The sequence below is a fragment of the Eleutherodactylus coqui genome, chromosome 2 (assembly GCF_035609145.1).
Source record: "Eleutherodactylus coqui strain aEleCoq1 chromosome 2, aEleCoq1.hap1, whole genome shotgun sequence".
NCBI lineage: Eukaryota > Metazoa > Chordata > Amphibia > Anura > Eleutherodactylidae > Eleutherodactylus > Eleutherodactylus coqui.
In genome coordinates this window covers 214,609,853-214,625,671 of record NC_089838.1, presented here as the reverse complement: position 1 = coordinate 214,625,671, position 15,819 = coordinate 214,609,853, and the positions used below count along the sequence as shown (strand labels likewise).

Sequence of the window (15,819 nt, the reverse complement as noted above, 5' to 3'; positions counted from 1 at the left end):
AAGCGAGTAAGCCGGGAGTAGACCAGGCGTTCCAGTAATTTGGAGATAAAGGGGAGGTTTGAGACGGGTCGGTAGTTAGCAGCATTAGTCGGGTCCAGGGTTGGTTTTTTAAGCAGAGGGGATATAATGGAGTGTTTGAATGAGGAGGGAAAAGTGCCAGATGTTAGGGAGAGGTTGCAGATTGTGGTAAGGTGAGTAATGAGAGCTGGGGATAGGGAACGGAGGAGGTGAGAGGGGAGAGGGTCGCTGGCGCAGGTGGTAGGGCGGGCAGCGGAAAGGAGCCTGGAGACTTCTTCCTCTGTCGTTGGTTCTAGAGTAGATAGTGAGTAGATGCTGGGTGCAGTGCTGATGAAGCTGGGATCAGGGCTAACCATGCAGCTTTCAGAGATTTCTTTTGAGTAGAGGACTGAGGAAATGTGTACCTCTATTATTTTCCATGACTTCTGGTACACCATATATGTACATGTTGCCATGCCTGCAGGTGACGCTCTGGATACACAACCTGAAAAAACTATGCTACTGCATACCAAACACTACGAAACAATAAAAATAACTGCATAAAAAGTAACAAAACTCTCCTTAATAAAATAAAACAGGGAGGGGACCTGTCGAACCAGCAGATTAACCGTCCTGACAAGGATGAACCTGACCTCATACTCGGCCACTATGAGGTATAGGGGAATAACACAGAAAACAAGAAGAAATAAATATAAAACTGCTGTACCCAGCATTGCGTAATCATAGGTAATAGAAGAACAATCTCCAGGCTTCTGGCTTCCGCCACAGCAACACATACAAATATGTATAATTACTTTATTTGTCAATCTCTTAGCTATAGATTTCGCGTTGCCATTTTTATTTATTTTATTCTATAAGCAACGCCTATAATTGAGAAGACCAATATAAACTCCAAGACACCTACCTCTGGTAGCTGTATGCAGTCATCTGCAGTCCTTGAAACAGATAGTCTGGCTCGCAGTGAGGGGGACATGGGTACGTTGACCAGTTGGTCAGAATTCAAATCAAACAGAAGACACTATACCACACAGTACCTCCTCAGAGTGATGGGGTAGCTCATGAATCAGGTGTGACATCATGGTGTAGAACGTGTGGGGAAAGCACAGTAATTTATCCTTTCTACAGACCCCGTCAGTGTGTGGTCCATTCTTCTATCGTCATAGTCTCTTCCAGAGACTCGTTCCTGTAATAAGCAACAGAGAAAATATCCACACCCAATCTTGGTGTAACCAAGTTAGCAGTCATACCTCAAATAAGGAGAGTCTGTCTACTGCATCTACTCTCTGGAGTTACAGGAGTTACATCCTTGTTGTGAGCTTTTGCAGAGATTTACGGTAGGGAAAGTCCCCTGGTGCAAGCAGACTGTTTTTGTAGGCGGCTTGACATTTCCTTCCTCAGTTATCTTCCACCCTCCCCAGCAAGTTAGGTACTCATTTTACTGATGGAAGACTGAGTCAACATATGGCCGGCTACCTGAACCACGCAGGGATTGAACATTCAGGTTGTGAGTGACTGCATTTCTGCTGCCCCAATGCTCTGCACCACAGGACGCTCTCTGGGAAGATTTGTATGGACTTGTATAGAAAAAATAAAACACTGCTTCTGTGTTCTAGATTGGTTTAACCCATGGTTCAACAAATAAACAACAAAATTTCTACTGCGCCACTAAAGGTTTGAAATCGAATGCGATTCCAAAAGTGTACCTCAGGTTGATACTTACCTTCAAGCCAGTCCACCTATTGCAGCAAGTGCCATCATCTCCAACCTCCTTGGATATGTCCCAGGAAAGGGGTGGTTATTCCTCCTGCTTACCAATATTGGTCATCAATGCACAACCTATTGTGCTTGTCCATTTTCATGATTTTCTGGAACAATCTAAAAAAACTTAAACCTTGTATTAGTAATTGATTTATTTTTAACATGTTCAGATGTAATTTTTTTCTGTGGGATCTAGTGATTTAAAAAATACAGAGTATTTTCAGGCTGGTCAGTGGTTACTATTCTCATTTCCTCTCCTCTTTGAACCCACGGGAGAATAATATAGCGGGATTCAACATAGCTATTTTATTTCTATGGCCCTGACCTAGTTGCAACTATCTATGATCAATTAATTTAAATCCAGAGTCCACTCAAAGTTTAAAGTTCAGGGAAATCATCATAACTTTAGGCCTGAAGTAATAGAATCCAAACTGTTTCAGCATCACATGGAAGCTCATTCTAATGAAGACAATTCACCCATTTCCAAACATTTAGGGACCATGCAAAGGAAAGGGGCTAGTCAAACCGTAGCTGCAGGCAGTTGTCGTCATCCTGTAATTGTTACTGAAAATTGTTGGTTGTCCATCTAGAAGGATCAACATTACCCATTACTCCAAGTCCTCCCATTAGCATTTTGTTCCTAGTAAAGGCTTATAATGAACAAACACCAGTCACCAGGACTCATGGGGGGGAAGTCACCACAACTTGGAATAAAGGTGACATCTTATAATCGATATGGCTGGGACGTGGTATTGTTCAGCAACACTGTTGGTTGCTGAACAATACAGTTCAAGAGTGCAGAATTCTTTTATTAATAGCAGTTATCCATATAACATGCCTTTTTCCTCCTGCTAATGGGGTATCTCCCTGTAGGCTGATATTAAATTAAATTACATCTTTTACATGGCAATGATAGTATCACCATATTTTCCCGACCAGCCAATAGACAGCTCTGCTATTGTGCACACAGTCAAAATACTGCATAAATGCAAAACCACAGTCAATTCAAAACCTGCAATTCATCCATCACTGCACATGATTTTATTTATTTCAAGCAAGCAATGTTAGTTTCTCACAGCTGAATTCACGCAGGGCTCCCTCCTTCTCTTTGGCCTTGAGCACAGCTTCTTCACTGAAGTCTGAGAAATGATAGCCCCCACCTTTTAGAATAACTATGACTATTATCTCTTTGTGAAACAACATAATAGCTATTTCAGCACTGCTATATACTTCAAACATGGGAAAAGATATTAGAAAGCAGACATAATCTTTAAACAATTACAAATATGAGTCATTAGTAATTGAAAAAGGTATATCTCTCTGAATGTCCAAGTAGAAATATGAATAGAAGATGTTGAAACACACATTACACAAAAACTTAACAGCATAATTGCATGGAATGGTTAAACACATAAAAAGAACCTATGCTGGGTAAGGCTACCAGCTTCTTTAATGCAGCTTATAACAGCCCCACTTTTTCGGCATTTGTAACTTAAAGGGGTTGTCCCGCGGCAGCAAGTGGGTCTATACACTTCTGTATGGCCATAATAATGCACTTTGTAATGTACATTGTGCATTAATTATGAGCCATACAGAAGTTATAAAAAGTTTTATACTTACCTGCTCCGTTGCTGGCGTCCTCGTTCCCATGGAGCCGACTAATTTTCGCCCTCCGATGGCCAAATTAGCCGCGCTTGCGCAGTCCGGGTCTTCTGCAGTCTTCTATGGGGCCGCTCGTGTAGAATGCCGGCTCCGTGTAGCTCCGCCCCGTCACGTGCCGATTCCAGCCAATCAGGAGGCTGGAATCGGCAATGGACCGCACAGAAGCCCTGCAGTCCACGGAGACAGAGGATCCCGGCGGCCATCTTCAGCAGGTAAGTATGAAGACGCCGGACCGCCGGGATTCAGGTAAGCGCTGTGCGGGTTGTTTTTTTAACCCCTGCATCGGGGTTGTCTCGCGCCGAACGGGGGGGGGGGGGGGGGTTAAAAAAAAAAAAAAAAACGTTTCGGCGCGGGACAACCCCTTTAACTTTTTTTTTCTTCTTTCACTACTTGAGTGGAGCATGACAAGCTCTTCTAATATGCCCCTCTACTCCGCAATTGTAACAAATCAAAGTCCTACTCCTCTTGGCTCTGTGTTTTTGCTTTACTCTTTTATAATTTTATAATTTACACCAGTTTCTGGCATAAGTTATACAAAAATCTGTTTTCGGAAAAGTGGCGGGACAGCACAACAGGGAAAAAAGTCACAAATATGTAGGAAAATACCTGCTTGCAGAAAGAATTGTGACTTTTTTACACCAGAAACTAGCGAAAAAAAGCTTTGTAAATATTCCCCAATGTTTCTCTCACCAGAGATTCCAGGACTAATGTCTGGATACAGAATAGAAACTTGCTGTTTCTATTCTGTATCCAGCTTCGTAAGTCTTCTACCTGCTCAGTCTAAGTAGATGTGTCCACTTTGGATCATTTGCTGAGGTGAACTGCACCCCGTAGAACGAGTTAGTGCTATTTTAGCATCATTCCTGGAATATATGGGGATAAAGACATCTTTTTTAATAAGTGTAAAGATAAAAATATTTAAAATTATTACTTGCATTTAACTATTAACAATAAATACTGTGAAACAACCACTTTAGGGCTAGGCTCACACGAGCGTATCTGGTAGCTTGCAGGCTGCGAGATATACGCACATGGCATATAGCCAGTACACAATGACATTGCTTACTGGTTGCGTGCTGCCCTCAGCCATGTGCTAACTTGGAGTGCATGCACACATAATACACGCCAAGATAGAACATGCTGCAAAGTAATTGAAATCTACCAATCAGGAAAGGGTTACAAAGCCATTGCTAAAGTTCTCAAACTCCAGCAAACTATACTAAAAGCCATTATCCACAAATGGAAAAAAATTTGGAACAGAGGTGAACATTTCCAGGAATGACCAGCCTACCAAAATTTCACCAAGATCACATCAATGACTCATCCAGGAGGTCACAAAAGAATGCAGATGAGCATCCAAAGAACTTCAGGTCTCACTTCCCTCAGTTAAGGTAAATGCACAAGGTTACACAATAAGAGGTAAACTGAGAAAAAATGGCATCCATTGCAGAAATGCAAGACACAAAGCAGTGCTGATCAAAAAGAAGCAAAGACTTGTCTCATATTTGCCAAAATAAAACATCTAGATGATGCCAAAAACTTTTTGGATATTATAAAGGTGGAACTTTATGAAGGATGTGTCTCATTACATCCACTGGAAAATTAACACTGTATTTCACAATAAGAACATCATACCAACAGTCAAACATTGTTGTGGTGGTGTGATGGTCTGGGACTACATTGCTTCTGCAGGGCCTGGATGATGTCATAATTGATGGAGCCATGAATTCTGCTCTCTATCAGAAAACCCTGAAGGCAAATGTTAGCCCATCATTTTGCGGCCTAGTTGGGTTATGCAGCAGGACAATGAACAGAAGCGCACAAGCAAGTCCGCCTCTGAAAGGTTCAAACCAAATTAGTATTTAAGTGGCCAAATCAAAGTCCTGAGTTAAATCCCATTGAGATGCTGTAGCGAAACCTTAAATAGGCAGTTCATGTTCAAAACCCCTTTGATATACATGACTTAATTAAAAGAATTCTGCAAAGAAGAGCGGGCCAAAATATCTCAACAGGAAACTGAAACACTCATCACAAGTTATTGTAAAAATCTGATTGTAGTTGCTACTCTCATGGGTGGAACAACTGGTGATTAGATTTTGGGGGCAATTACTTTTTCACAAAGGTGATACAGGTTTTGAATATTTTTTATTAAAGTTAGATAGGTGATCTGAAACATTCAAATGTGACAAATTAGAAAAAATAGAAGAAATTGGATGAGAGGCAAATATTTTTTCACAGCTTTGTAGACATAACAACAAAATAAAACTAACTACATAGATATGGTACAAGAAATAAACACAGTACATGGTGACATACAGTAACAGAACCAAGCTTACTGCATATATATGGTAGCTGAATCAAGCCTACTCTAAATATTTGGTACAAGAACTAGGCTTGGTGCATGAATATGGTACCCAAACCAAGCTTTAGAATGCACTTTTCACTTCTTTGAAAACAGTGCATAAATCTCTACCATTCTGACATGGGTCCTTCTAGAAGGACTTTACAGTCCTATCCAGTTTGCTGTCAGCCACCTGTGTAGCAGGAACCCTCTCTTTTCTGCAGCTGGCTCACACACTTAACTCACTTCTAGCCCTCCACAGCGACAAGGGTTATGGTAAAATCACTGCTCTCAGGTGATTTGCAAGTGACCTCAATGTTTCCGCAAATGGGAAGAAAAGTCACATAACAATAGCAGAAATCTCTTCACAGGGAACTACTGAGGTGCTCTTGGGCCACAATAATACTGCTACTTTTCTGCAATTTGCAGATGTACCGGTGTGGTTAGGAGGATTTAGCCTAAGGCTGTGTTCATGCACTATGTGGACGCAGCCTTACTGGTCAAGGTATCTAAAGGTGCAGTTAGACTCTTCTCAAATCTCACCTTATTTAATAAGGCGCTTTCATATATACATCGTGGCTTACAATGGAATGTTGTGCCAGATCCATGCTATGATGGATGATGGTATATTTAATTCTATCAATGCCTAACAGACCACATTAACTTAACTCCTTTCTGTCATGTACTATACATGTACGACAAATGTCGGATGACTGTGAATGGAACAGTCTCAGGATCTGAGCCCATGGTGGGTGTCAGCCATTTGGAGACAACACTAACAGTGGCATTCAACCCTTTAAATGCAACTATCAATTCTGAAAGCCTCATTAAAATACCCTGATAGGCAATGAGATCCTGAATAAAATGTACACAATAACTGAATTGCCTTTTTTTGCTCTCTATCTCGAAGTAAAAACTTAGTAAAAAGCAATCAAAAAATCCTAGGTGACCAAAATTGCTTTCAATTAAAACTACAGGTTATACCACAAAAAATTCAGCACTCACATAACCTCATCAACATAAAAAAAGAAGGGTAAGGGGTCAAAAGATGGCGTCACAAAGGATATTTTTTCTTTAAAGTGGTATTTTATTTTTTTAAGCAGTACTACATTGGAAAAACTATATAAATTTGTGTCTGCCATTATCATACTGACCGACAGAATAAAGCATATAAAGGCTGTGAAGTGCTTAAAACAACCGCTCCAAAATGGTGCAGGTGCATTTTTCTCCATTATGCCCACTGAGAAATTTTCTAAAGTTTTGCAATGCATTGTATGGTTTGTTAAATCGTACCAATAAAAAATATAACTCATCCCACAAGATGAGAAAAATAAAACTTTATAAGTTTTTGAAAGCTGGAGGAAAAACCAAAATAAAATAAACAGAAATGACTCCAGCAGGAAGGGGTTAATTTCATGTCTGTCGGCGTTCCGTCATGATTTTTGTCATTTTGGTGGTGAGAGTAGTGCTGCGTGTTGCACTATTTTTGCTGTCAAATCTTTCTGTTGGATACAGATGTAGCAAAGCACAGCTGATGTTAGGTAACACAAGTTATTGTGATATTGTTACATCTGTATGCATCGAATCATATTGACATTAAACTGTACCAGAGCTTTTTTGACATCTTGATTTCTTAAACTATAGATCATGGGATTTAACATGGGTACCATTACTGTATAGAACACTGACACTACCCAATCCTGATCCACGGCATACGCAGAATTTGGTCGCAAGTACACGGAGAAAGCTGGGCCATAGGATAAGGCTACACAAGTAAAGTGGGAGATACAAGTGGAGAGTGACTTGCTTCTACCTGTAGAAGACCCAATTCTGAATATGGTGAATAAAATGTAGATGTATGATATCACTATACAGAGAAATGAGCCCACTTCAATTAAACCAGCGACAACAAATAATAATGCTTCATTAAGATATGTTTCTTTACATGACAGTCTTAAGATGGGATTGATATCACAATAGAAATGCTTGATATGATTAGACTTACAGAACGGTAGACTAAATGCAGCACATGTGTGAATTAATGAATTAACACATCCTGCTATGTATACTGAGCAAACAAGTGTAATGCATGTCACTTTGTTCATAATGACTGTATAATTCAGTGGCTTACATATAGCTACATATCGGTCATACGCCATCGCAGCAAGTATCATGCCTTCCGTGCTTGCCAGGTCAATGAAGAGGAACATTTGTATTGCACAAGCAGTAATGGAGATTGTCTTAGTTTCAGAGAGAATGTTGGCCATGATGTTGGGTGTAATAGTTGATGAATAAAGAACATCTACTAATGATAAGTTCATAAGGAAGAAGTACATTGGTGTTTGCAAGCCCAGAGTTATTCCAATTAACATAGTAATCATAATGTTACCCAGTAAAGTTATTAGGTAGACTAAAGTGCAGAGCAGAAAGAGAGGCAGCTGAAGCTTTGGGTTGGAGGAGAGACCAAAGAGAATAAATTCTGTCACAAGTGTGTTATTCATGGTATTGCCAAAGGTAATGTGTCAATTTCTTATAGAAGTAAACATAATTTTTCCATGTGTAATATACTTGGGTACAGAAAACAGCTGTGCACAGACTTCAATGTAGATTAAAGAATTGTATATTGGCTAAGAATCAGCACCTTTATAAAGCATTTGTTTTGGACCTCTAGAGATGCACAATCTGATAGCAGCCTGATTCCATAAGGATTTATAATTTCTAATCATTACATAAAGAATAATTAATAATTATTTGTTGACTACTAGAAATCATTGCATGTGTTGCATCAGATTTTGCTTCAACACTCTTTGCAGTTGAATTGGATGGACGCTGTTCACATCCCAGAGATGTTCAGTTCAGTTCAGTCATGAAACATCCATATTCTCTAACCAGTGTAAAACAGCATTGCATGTGATAAGGCTCTTTGTTTCGAATCATAGAAAATAACTAATTTGTTGACTCTACTAGAAATCTAATGCATGTGTTGCATGAGATTCTGCTTTAACACTCTTTGCACAGTTGAATGGCATGGACACTGTTTACATGCCATTTCACCCCAAAAATGTTCAGTGGGGTTCAGGTCGGAACTCTTTTCAGGCCTGTTTAATCGTGGAATATCTATATTCTCAGAAATGAAAAACAGTATCACATTTGTAACAAGGCACGCTGCCTTGTTGGGAGCATTGTTGACCATTTTCAAAGTGATGACACATTGCTAGTAGCACATTATTGTCTGGAATGTCAAGTAAACCTTTGTGTTTATGGTTCTTGCCACTACAACCAACAGACTGAGACCATGCCATATTAAACAGTTGGTTAGGGGGGATAGTAGCACTACCAGTATAAACAGGAGGGAAGAAACATATGGTACACGATCCAAACAGCAGGGTCCAGACTTGAAAAACCTGATAGATATAAATTTCAATCAGCAACACACCTGATCAGTACACAGGAACTCGTTAATCTAAACGTATAAACTTCTTTATTTCTTAGGATCAAATGACAAAGATGCAACGTTTCGACCTCTCATAAGGTCTTTTTAAAGCATGCAGCAAAAGGACAATATGTGTCTTGGTCTGGATCACATAGAACATTGGCCGTCTTATATTTATATCTGGATCTTCTATGATTGATAGAAGGACTGCAACTACTCTTTATCTGGCTGTGGTGATTCTTCCCCCAGTATACCTTGGTTTCTATAATGCGGCTTGGTTGACTTAGTGTCTGTATTATACTAATAAAGTTTGTTATTTCAAGCAGTAAGTGTTGAGTACTATGATTAAACTTTATATGGGGATGTATATACAACTGCTACAAATAGTTTTTTATGCGTATGAGGGTGTTCCCCTGCTGTTTACTAATTTGCTCAAAGATCTTTCCCGGTATAGAAGTCAGGCTCACAGGTTTGTAGTTTCCTGGATCCACCTTCTTCCCTTTTTTGAAGATAGGGACAACATTTGCTGTTTTCCAATCTTCTAGGATTTCGCTTGTTCTCCAGGAATTTTCAAAGATTATGGCGAGTGGTTCAGGAATTACCTACACTGTTTCCTTTAGTATCCTAGGATGTAATTTGGACCTTGAGACTTGAATTCATTTAAATTAGCTAAGTGTTCTCTCACCATCTCTCTGTTTGCAGATAGCCTGCATTCTTTTATTCCTCCAATAGCACAGGAAAGATCAGTTGATGTTCCATCTACTTTATGAGAGAAAATACATACAATATAGGAATTTTACAGGTCGGCCTTCTCAACAGCATTCTTAACCAATTCACCATTTTCATCTTATAAGCATCCAATAGCATCTTTGACTTTTCTTTTGCCTTGACATACCCCCCAAATCATTTTTATTGCTTTTGGCCTGTGTTGCAAGCCTCAATTCATTATCAGCTTTAGCTTTTCTGACACTTGCCCTACAGTTTCTGCAGACCACATTATATTCTTCTTTAGATATTCCCCCCTCTTTCCATTTGATAAACTTATTTTTTTTTCTTGTTTTTAACATGTGTGCAAGTTCTGTGTTCATCCATCCTGGTCTCTTTAAATGCTTCCTATTCTTCCTTTTATGTCCTATTTTCAGAATGACGTGCTTCTGGCATGGCTAGTGGCTACTGCATTTGGACAGCCCAGTCTGTTGGTGGAAGAAGAGCCCAGGAAAAAATTCTGAAATTCTGGGTCCATCCTCTAGTGTCATAGCAAAGCTGTAAATGCCACTTCACAAGCCTCTACTGCAATTTGAGATACCACTCTGGAATGTTTATTGACTTTAGCCATATGTCAGTGTCCAGATTCGACAAGCTAATGGAGGTGATATACTCTGGACTGAACTACATGACACGCAGATGTGCCAATGTATTTTTGCTGAAAAGCATCTTCTGGTCACCCCGAGGTAGGACATTTTTTTTTGGGGGGGGGGGGGAGGGGGTTAGGAATTTGGGAAGCAACCTGTAAACTGTTCCCTATGTAATGTACTATTGGTGTGGTGCCTATAATTTTTTTAACCCTTTTTTGCCTTTTCTTAACAGATTATTCGTCATCAGGAACTCATTTACATCACTGCATTTTGAGTTCCTGTTGGGCAGCTCCACCCCCTTTGGAATAATCAGGAGGACTAGCGATGTCCTTTGGCCATAGCTGAAGCTAATGGTGATGCATCTATCCTCTCTGCAAGCATGGATGAGCATTGACAATAGTTTTGAAGCTACAGCACAGTTACTCCAAACTGCATTGGGGCACTGGATGGCAAGTACATCCTTGTGAAGAAGCCAGAAAACTTGGGGTCCCAATATTACAATTACAAACAATACTTTTTGGTAGTACTCTTGTTATAGATTGGTACCAATATATGTAATGATGAATATCTGCCCCCTTCCTGATTAGAAGGTCTAAGGTCTAAAGCCTGTATATGCATGGAAGAATCACACTGAAACATGCTGTTCAACTAAATGAAACTTCTTTATTCTAATCAAGTTGCATGGGGTTTTACAGAGTGTGCATAGTTAGTATGTCATGAAGTACAAATCTCTAGCTGATTGGTTATTGCCCTTATATGGGTCTCTTCCTCCAGGAGCTGAGGTCCTTATCTTGGAATTCCTGAACTGGGGAGTCACCATATTGAGTAAAATGTTAGAAACACGGCAGGAGGGGGGACAAGTAGTTAGCACTTTCAGACAGGAAGCTGTGTTAGTAGTGTAGAGGAGAGGCATATTTTTGCAATAGGCACTTTACTTAGTTTATTACAATCCATTACAATCCCCCCTTAAAATGACTATTTTATCTGTCCCTAATCCCAGGTTAATCTCATCTGTCTCAATGTGCCTCAGAACTCTTTTGTGCCGCATGTTAGATGACTCATTGCTATCCCAGCCCGTCAGGCTGTTCAGTCCTATACCTGATACTTACCATCCTGATGATGCGGTTAGACCACCAATAACCGCTGAAACGCGTTGATGGTGCTACTCATGTTACACAAATGATAGCCTCACTGATCTGATGGACGTGCAATATATGTCCACCTTATCTTCTATCTTCCATCAGGCTTTTCATGTGCTGATGGTGGTATTGACTACAACAGTTACTGATAGTGGAAATTTAGTATACATCACCCTGAATTCCCACTTGTTTAACTGTTTATAGCCGCTAGTAATTACAAAACGTTACAACTAGCGGCATTCATCTGAATGAAAGCAGTTATATTCAGCCTTTACTTATCGGCTGTATATAGTATTGGGAAGTCCTCATGATAGGGTCATTTCCTTTACTGACCCTGGTCTAAGGTTTACCACTCTATTAAACAGGGACCATATTAGAAGGGTGCTTCATTATTGGTCTTGGGGTGAAACTATACGGTGTTTACTATACCATACACTGTACCCCAAATTCCTGAGCGGTATAACCTTTTTGTCAGCCCCATTAAAATTGCTGGTATTTATATTGGTGATTAATAATAAAAACAGTGACTGTTTTGTTTGGAGCTGTGTACAACTCCATCGTTGATCAGTGGCTATACACAAATTATATGTGCCACTGTCACTGTAGCTGTTGTACCATACCCATATCGGTGCAGTTATTTCTGTGCTTTGATATACAGTATGTGTAAGGACTTACCTGTTTGTATAATGGCAACCTCTTTAGTTGGAGTTTCATAGTAATAAAAGATCACGCCTGAGACATTTTTTAACTATATTCAATAAAAGTTACATTTTAGTGATTCCCTCGGTGATATTATATTCTGCTCTTTTAGGGTATTCCTCTGTCACGGTGACATTTCTATGTTAAACGCAGGTGTATTTGAAATGTGTGGGTATTGGTGACGTTTCACCCCCTCTACTTTTTCAACCTGACTGACATTCCTAAAAAAACAGGGAATGTCCAACGTCTAATATGTAGAAACTTTGTTGTAAATTTACACTCTGTTGTGACTACTTAACACTATAGATGATAGCACTTGACAAAGACTCTCAGCAGAGAGTTGAAACGTTGTTTCTGTGGGGCAATAAAGACTTTTATTCCATTGAAAATCCCTGGAGTGCTGCTCTCTCAAATCTTTATGCTGTTTTAACACAAGGGATCTCAATGTTTCCACAAATGGGGATGAAAGTGACATGAGAATAGCAGAAATCTCTTCACAGGGAACTAATGAGGTTGCTTTTGAGGCACAATAATACTGCTACCTTTTTGCAATTTGCAGGTGTACCAGTGTTATGAGGATTTAGTCTAAGGCTGTGTCCACAAGATATGTGGACACAGCCTTACTGGCAAAGGTATCAATTAGTGCTGAGTCCATTAGACTCTCCTTAAATCTTCCCTTATTTAATAAGGCTCTCTTCATATATGCATTGTGGCCAGATGCATGGTATGATGGTATATTTAATTCTATCAATGCCTAATTCTATCAATGCATTAACTTAACCCCTTTCCATCGTGTGCCATACATGTACAACAAATGTCGGATGTCTGTGTATGGAGCAGGCTCAGGATCTGAACCCATGGTTCGCATCAGCCATTTTGAGATAACACTAATGGCCGCTGTTAACTCTTTAAATGCAACTGTCAATTCTGAAAGCCACATTAAAATACCACTTTCAGCAATGAGATCTTGAGGAGCCATGAATGATTACCTATCAAGACTTGCCTATGTCACATGTTGATAAATTGCCAGTAACAATACAGCACAATGTATGAGCGATAAAATGATCACAAGTTCAAGTCCCGTCTCAGGCCTAAGGAAAAATATAGCAAGTTAAATTATGTTGTAATTACTAAAAAAATATTGAAAGTTTGACCCTCCTCTTGTTTTTCCCAGTCATCACATAAAAAATTTTAGAAAAATGAAAAAAAAATTAAATGCTACAAAACCACATTACTAATCCCACATAGTGAACACCATCAGAAAAAAACATACACAATAACAGAGTTACGCTTTTTTGCTCTTTATCTCTAAGTAAAAAATTAACAAAAAGCAATCAAAAAGTCTTATGTAACCAAAAATCCTTTTAATTAAAACAACAGGCTACAAAAAAAATGGTTTGGGATCAAAAGATGGCGACAAAAAGGAAATATTTTTTTTTTATGATATTTTATTTTTTTAAGCAGTACTGCATTGTAAAACCTATATAAATTTGTCACTGCCATTATCATACTGACCAACAGAATAAAACGTGTAAAGGCTGTGAAAAACATAAAACAACCCCTCCAAAATGGCGCAATAGTATTTTTTTCCCATTATACCCCATTGAGAAATTTTCTAAAGTTTTCCAAAATATCATATGGTTCTTTAAATGATAACAATAAAAAATATATAATCCATTCCGCAAAGAATAAGCTATCATATAGCTATGTCACAGAAAAATAAAACGTTAGGGAAAATGGAAAAGAAAAAAAGGCTCCAGCAGGAAGGGGTTAATTTCATGTCTGTAAGAGTTCCGTCATGATTTTTGTAATTTTGGTGGTGATAGTAGTGCTTCGTGTTGCACTATTTTTGCTGTCAAATCTTATGGCTGGAGGGGCGGAGCCTGACTGAGGAGCAAAATGGCCGCTTAGGACCAGAGCTCCCACAGAACGGCACCTTCAGGGATCCCTCAGACGCAACCACAGCGGCAAAATGCCCAAACAAATGAAGGAAAGAGGAGGGGAACTCACCAGCACGCCGAGGACAGCAAAAAAACAGACAGGGATGCAGCGCTTCCTCAAGGAACGGAGCTCCCGCTCTCCGCACCCCCCCCAGCAAGATGGCACTGGCTCCAGAGGCTGCTGCTGCACACAGTAAGGAGGGGGAGGGTGACACATCCTCTGATGAAGAGGACTCTGGAACTGTGTCTCGGGGGTTTATGAGGGAGCTCCTGTCCACTGCCCTGCGCCCTCTGATAAGTGAACTGTCTGAAATAAAAGAGGATATAAGACAGATGGGCAGCAGGGTAGAGGAGCTGGAAGCTGCATCTACCTCAATCACATCCCATGCTCTGGCTATGGCTGCCGTTTTAAAGGAACAGCACGCTAATTTAAACAAAGCCCTCATTCTCCAGGAAGATCTGGAGAATAGAAACCGGAGATGTAATGTCCGCTTTAAAGGACTGTCAGAATCCTGGGCAGCAGAAGCTCTGCCTAAAGTTGCCGCAGAAATATTCGCTCAATTACTCGGTCAAGATAGAGCACCGACGATCCCTGTGGAACGCATCCACCGGGCTCTTAGACCCCCCCCCCCTACAGAGCCCCCCAGGGACGTCATCTGCAGGCTCCTCACCTTTCAGGATACGTCCGCTGTCCTTAAAGCTGCCAGACAACATGAAGACCTCTCTTATGGTGACTCTCCGGTACAGATCTTTCAAGATCTTTCCCCCGCAACCCTTGCAAAAAGGCGAGCCATGCGCCCGTTGTTGGAGGTCCTCAGAGCAAGGGACATCCGCTACGCGTGGCTCTTTCCTTTTGGTATTAATATCTTCTACAAGGGCCGCAGATTACTGATCCGTACCCCTGCCGACATTAGCGACTCCTGGGAACACCTCGAGATGGATCCGTTGGTTTTGCCATGCTGGATGCCTCTACCGGAGTTTCCTAAGCTCCCTAAATTGGCCCCGCCAGAGGTTTGGCAGCCAGCGGGCAGTTCCAAATCACCCAGAGGCAAAAGAAAGAAAACAAAGGACCTTCCCGCTGACCCTGACGGCTGAGAAAGAGAGAGACACTCTAATTTCTATTCCGTCCATCAACGGACGTTCTTCATGTTTTATTACGTCCTGAAGTACCGTTTATTAATGCCTTCATACGTTCTGACTAGAGTGCTGGATTATGTTATTCCTGCTATTTGTGCTCTATTCAAGTTACTGCATTGTTGAGTTCTTTTCTCCCCACAGCGCACAAATGCCTTCGGCATTTGCCACTAGTTCTGGATTCCTGGGGGTGCCTACCTGATCAGGCTACTATTTCAGTAGTTGGTGATCCTTCTAGGTAAGGCACACCCAACTCGCCCCCAATCCCCTTCCTCAGCGGGGTCTACAATATTGGGACCCGCTGACTCAACTTTCAATTTCTGTGTCGTGGTTTGCGACA

The 15,819-nt window shown here is 40.5% G+C and overlaps 1 protein-coding gene across 1 annotated transcript; it reads right to left on the bottom strand.

Moving 5' to 3' along the window:
- Window positions 1-7,344: 7,344 nt before the first annotated feature.
- Window positions 7,345-8,280, bottom strand: LOC136610085 (olfactory receptor 5AR1-like). The gene has a single exon (XM_066589352.1). It carries the CDS (start codon window positions 8,278-8,280, stop codon window positions 7,345-7,347), a length of 936 nt encoding a protein of 311 aa, XP_066445449.1.
- Between the last annotated feature and the right edge of the window lie 7,539 nt (window positions 8,281-15,819).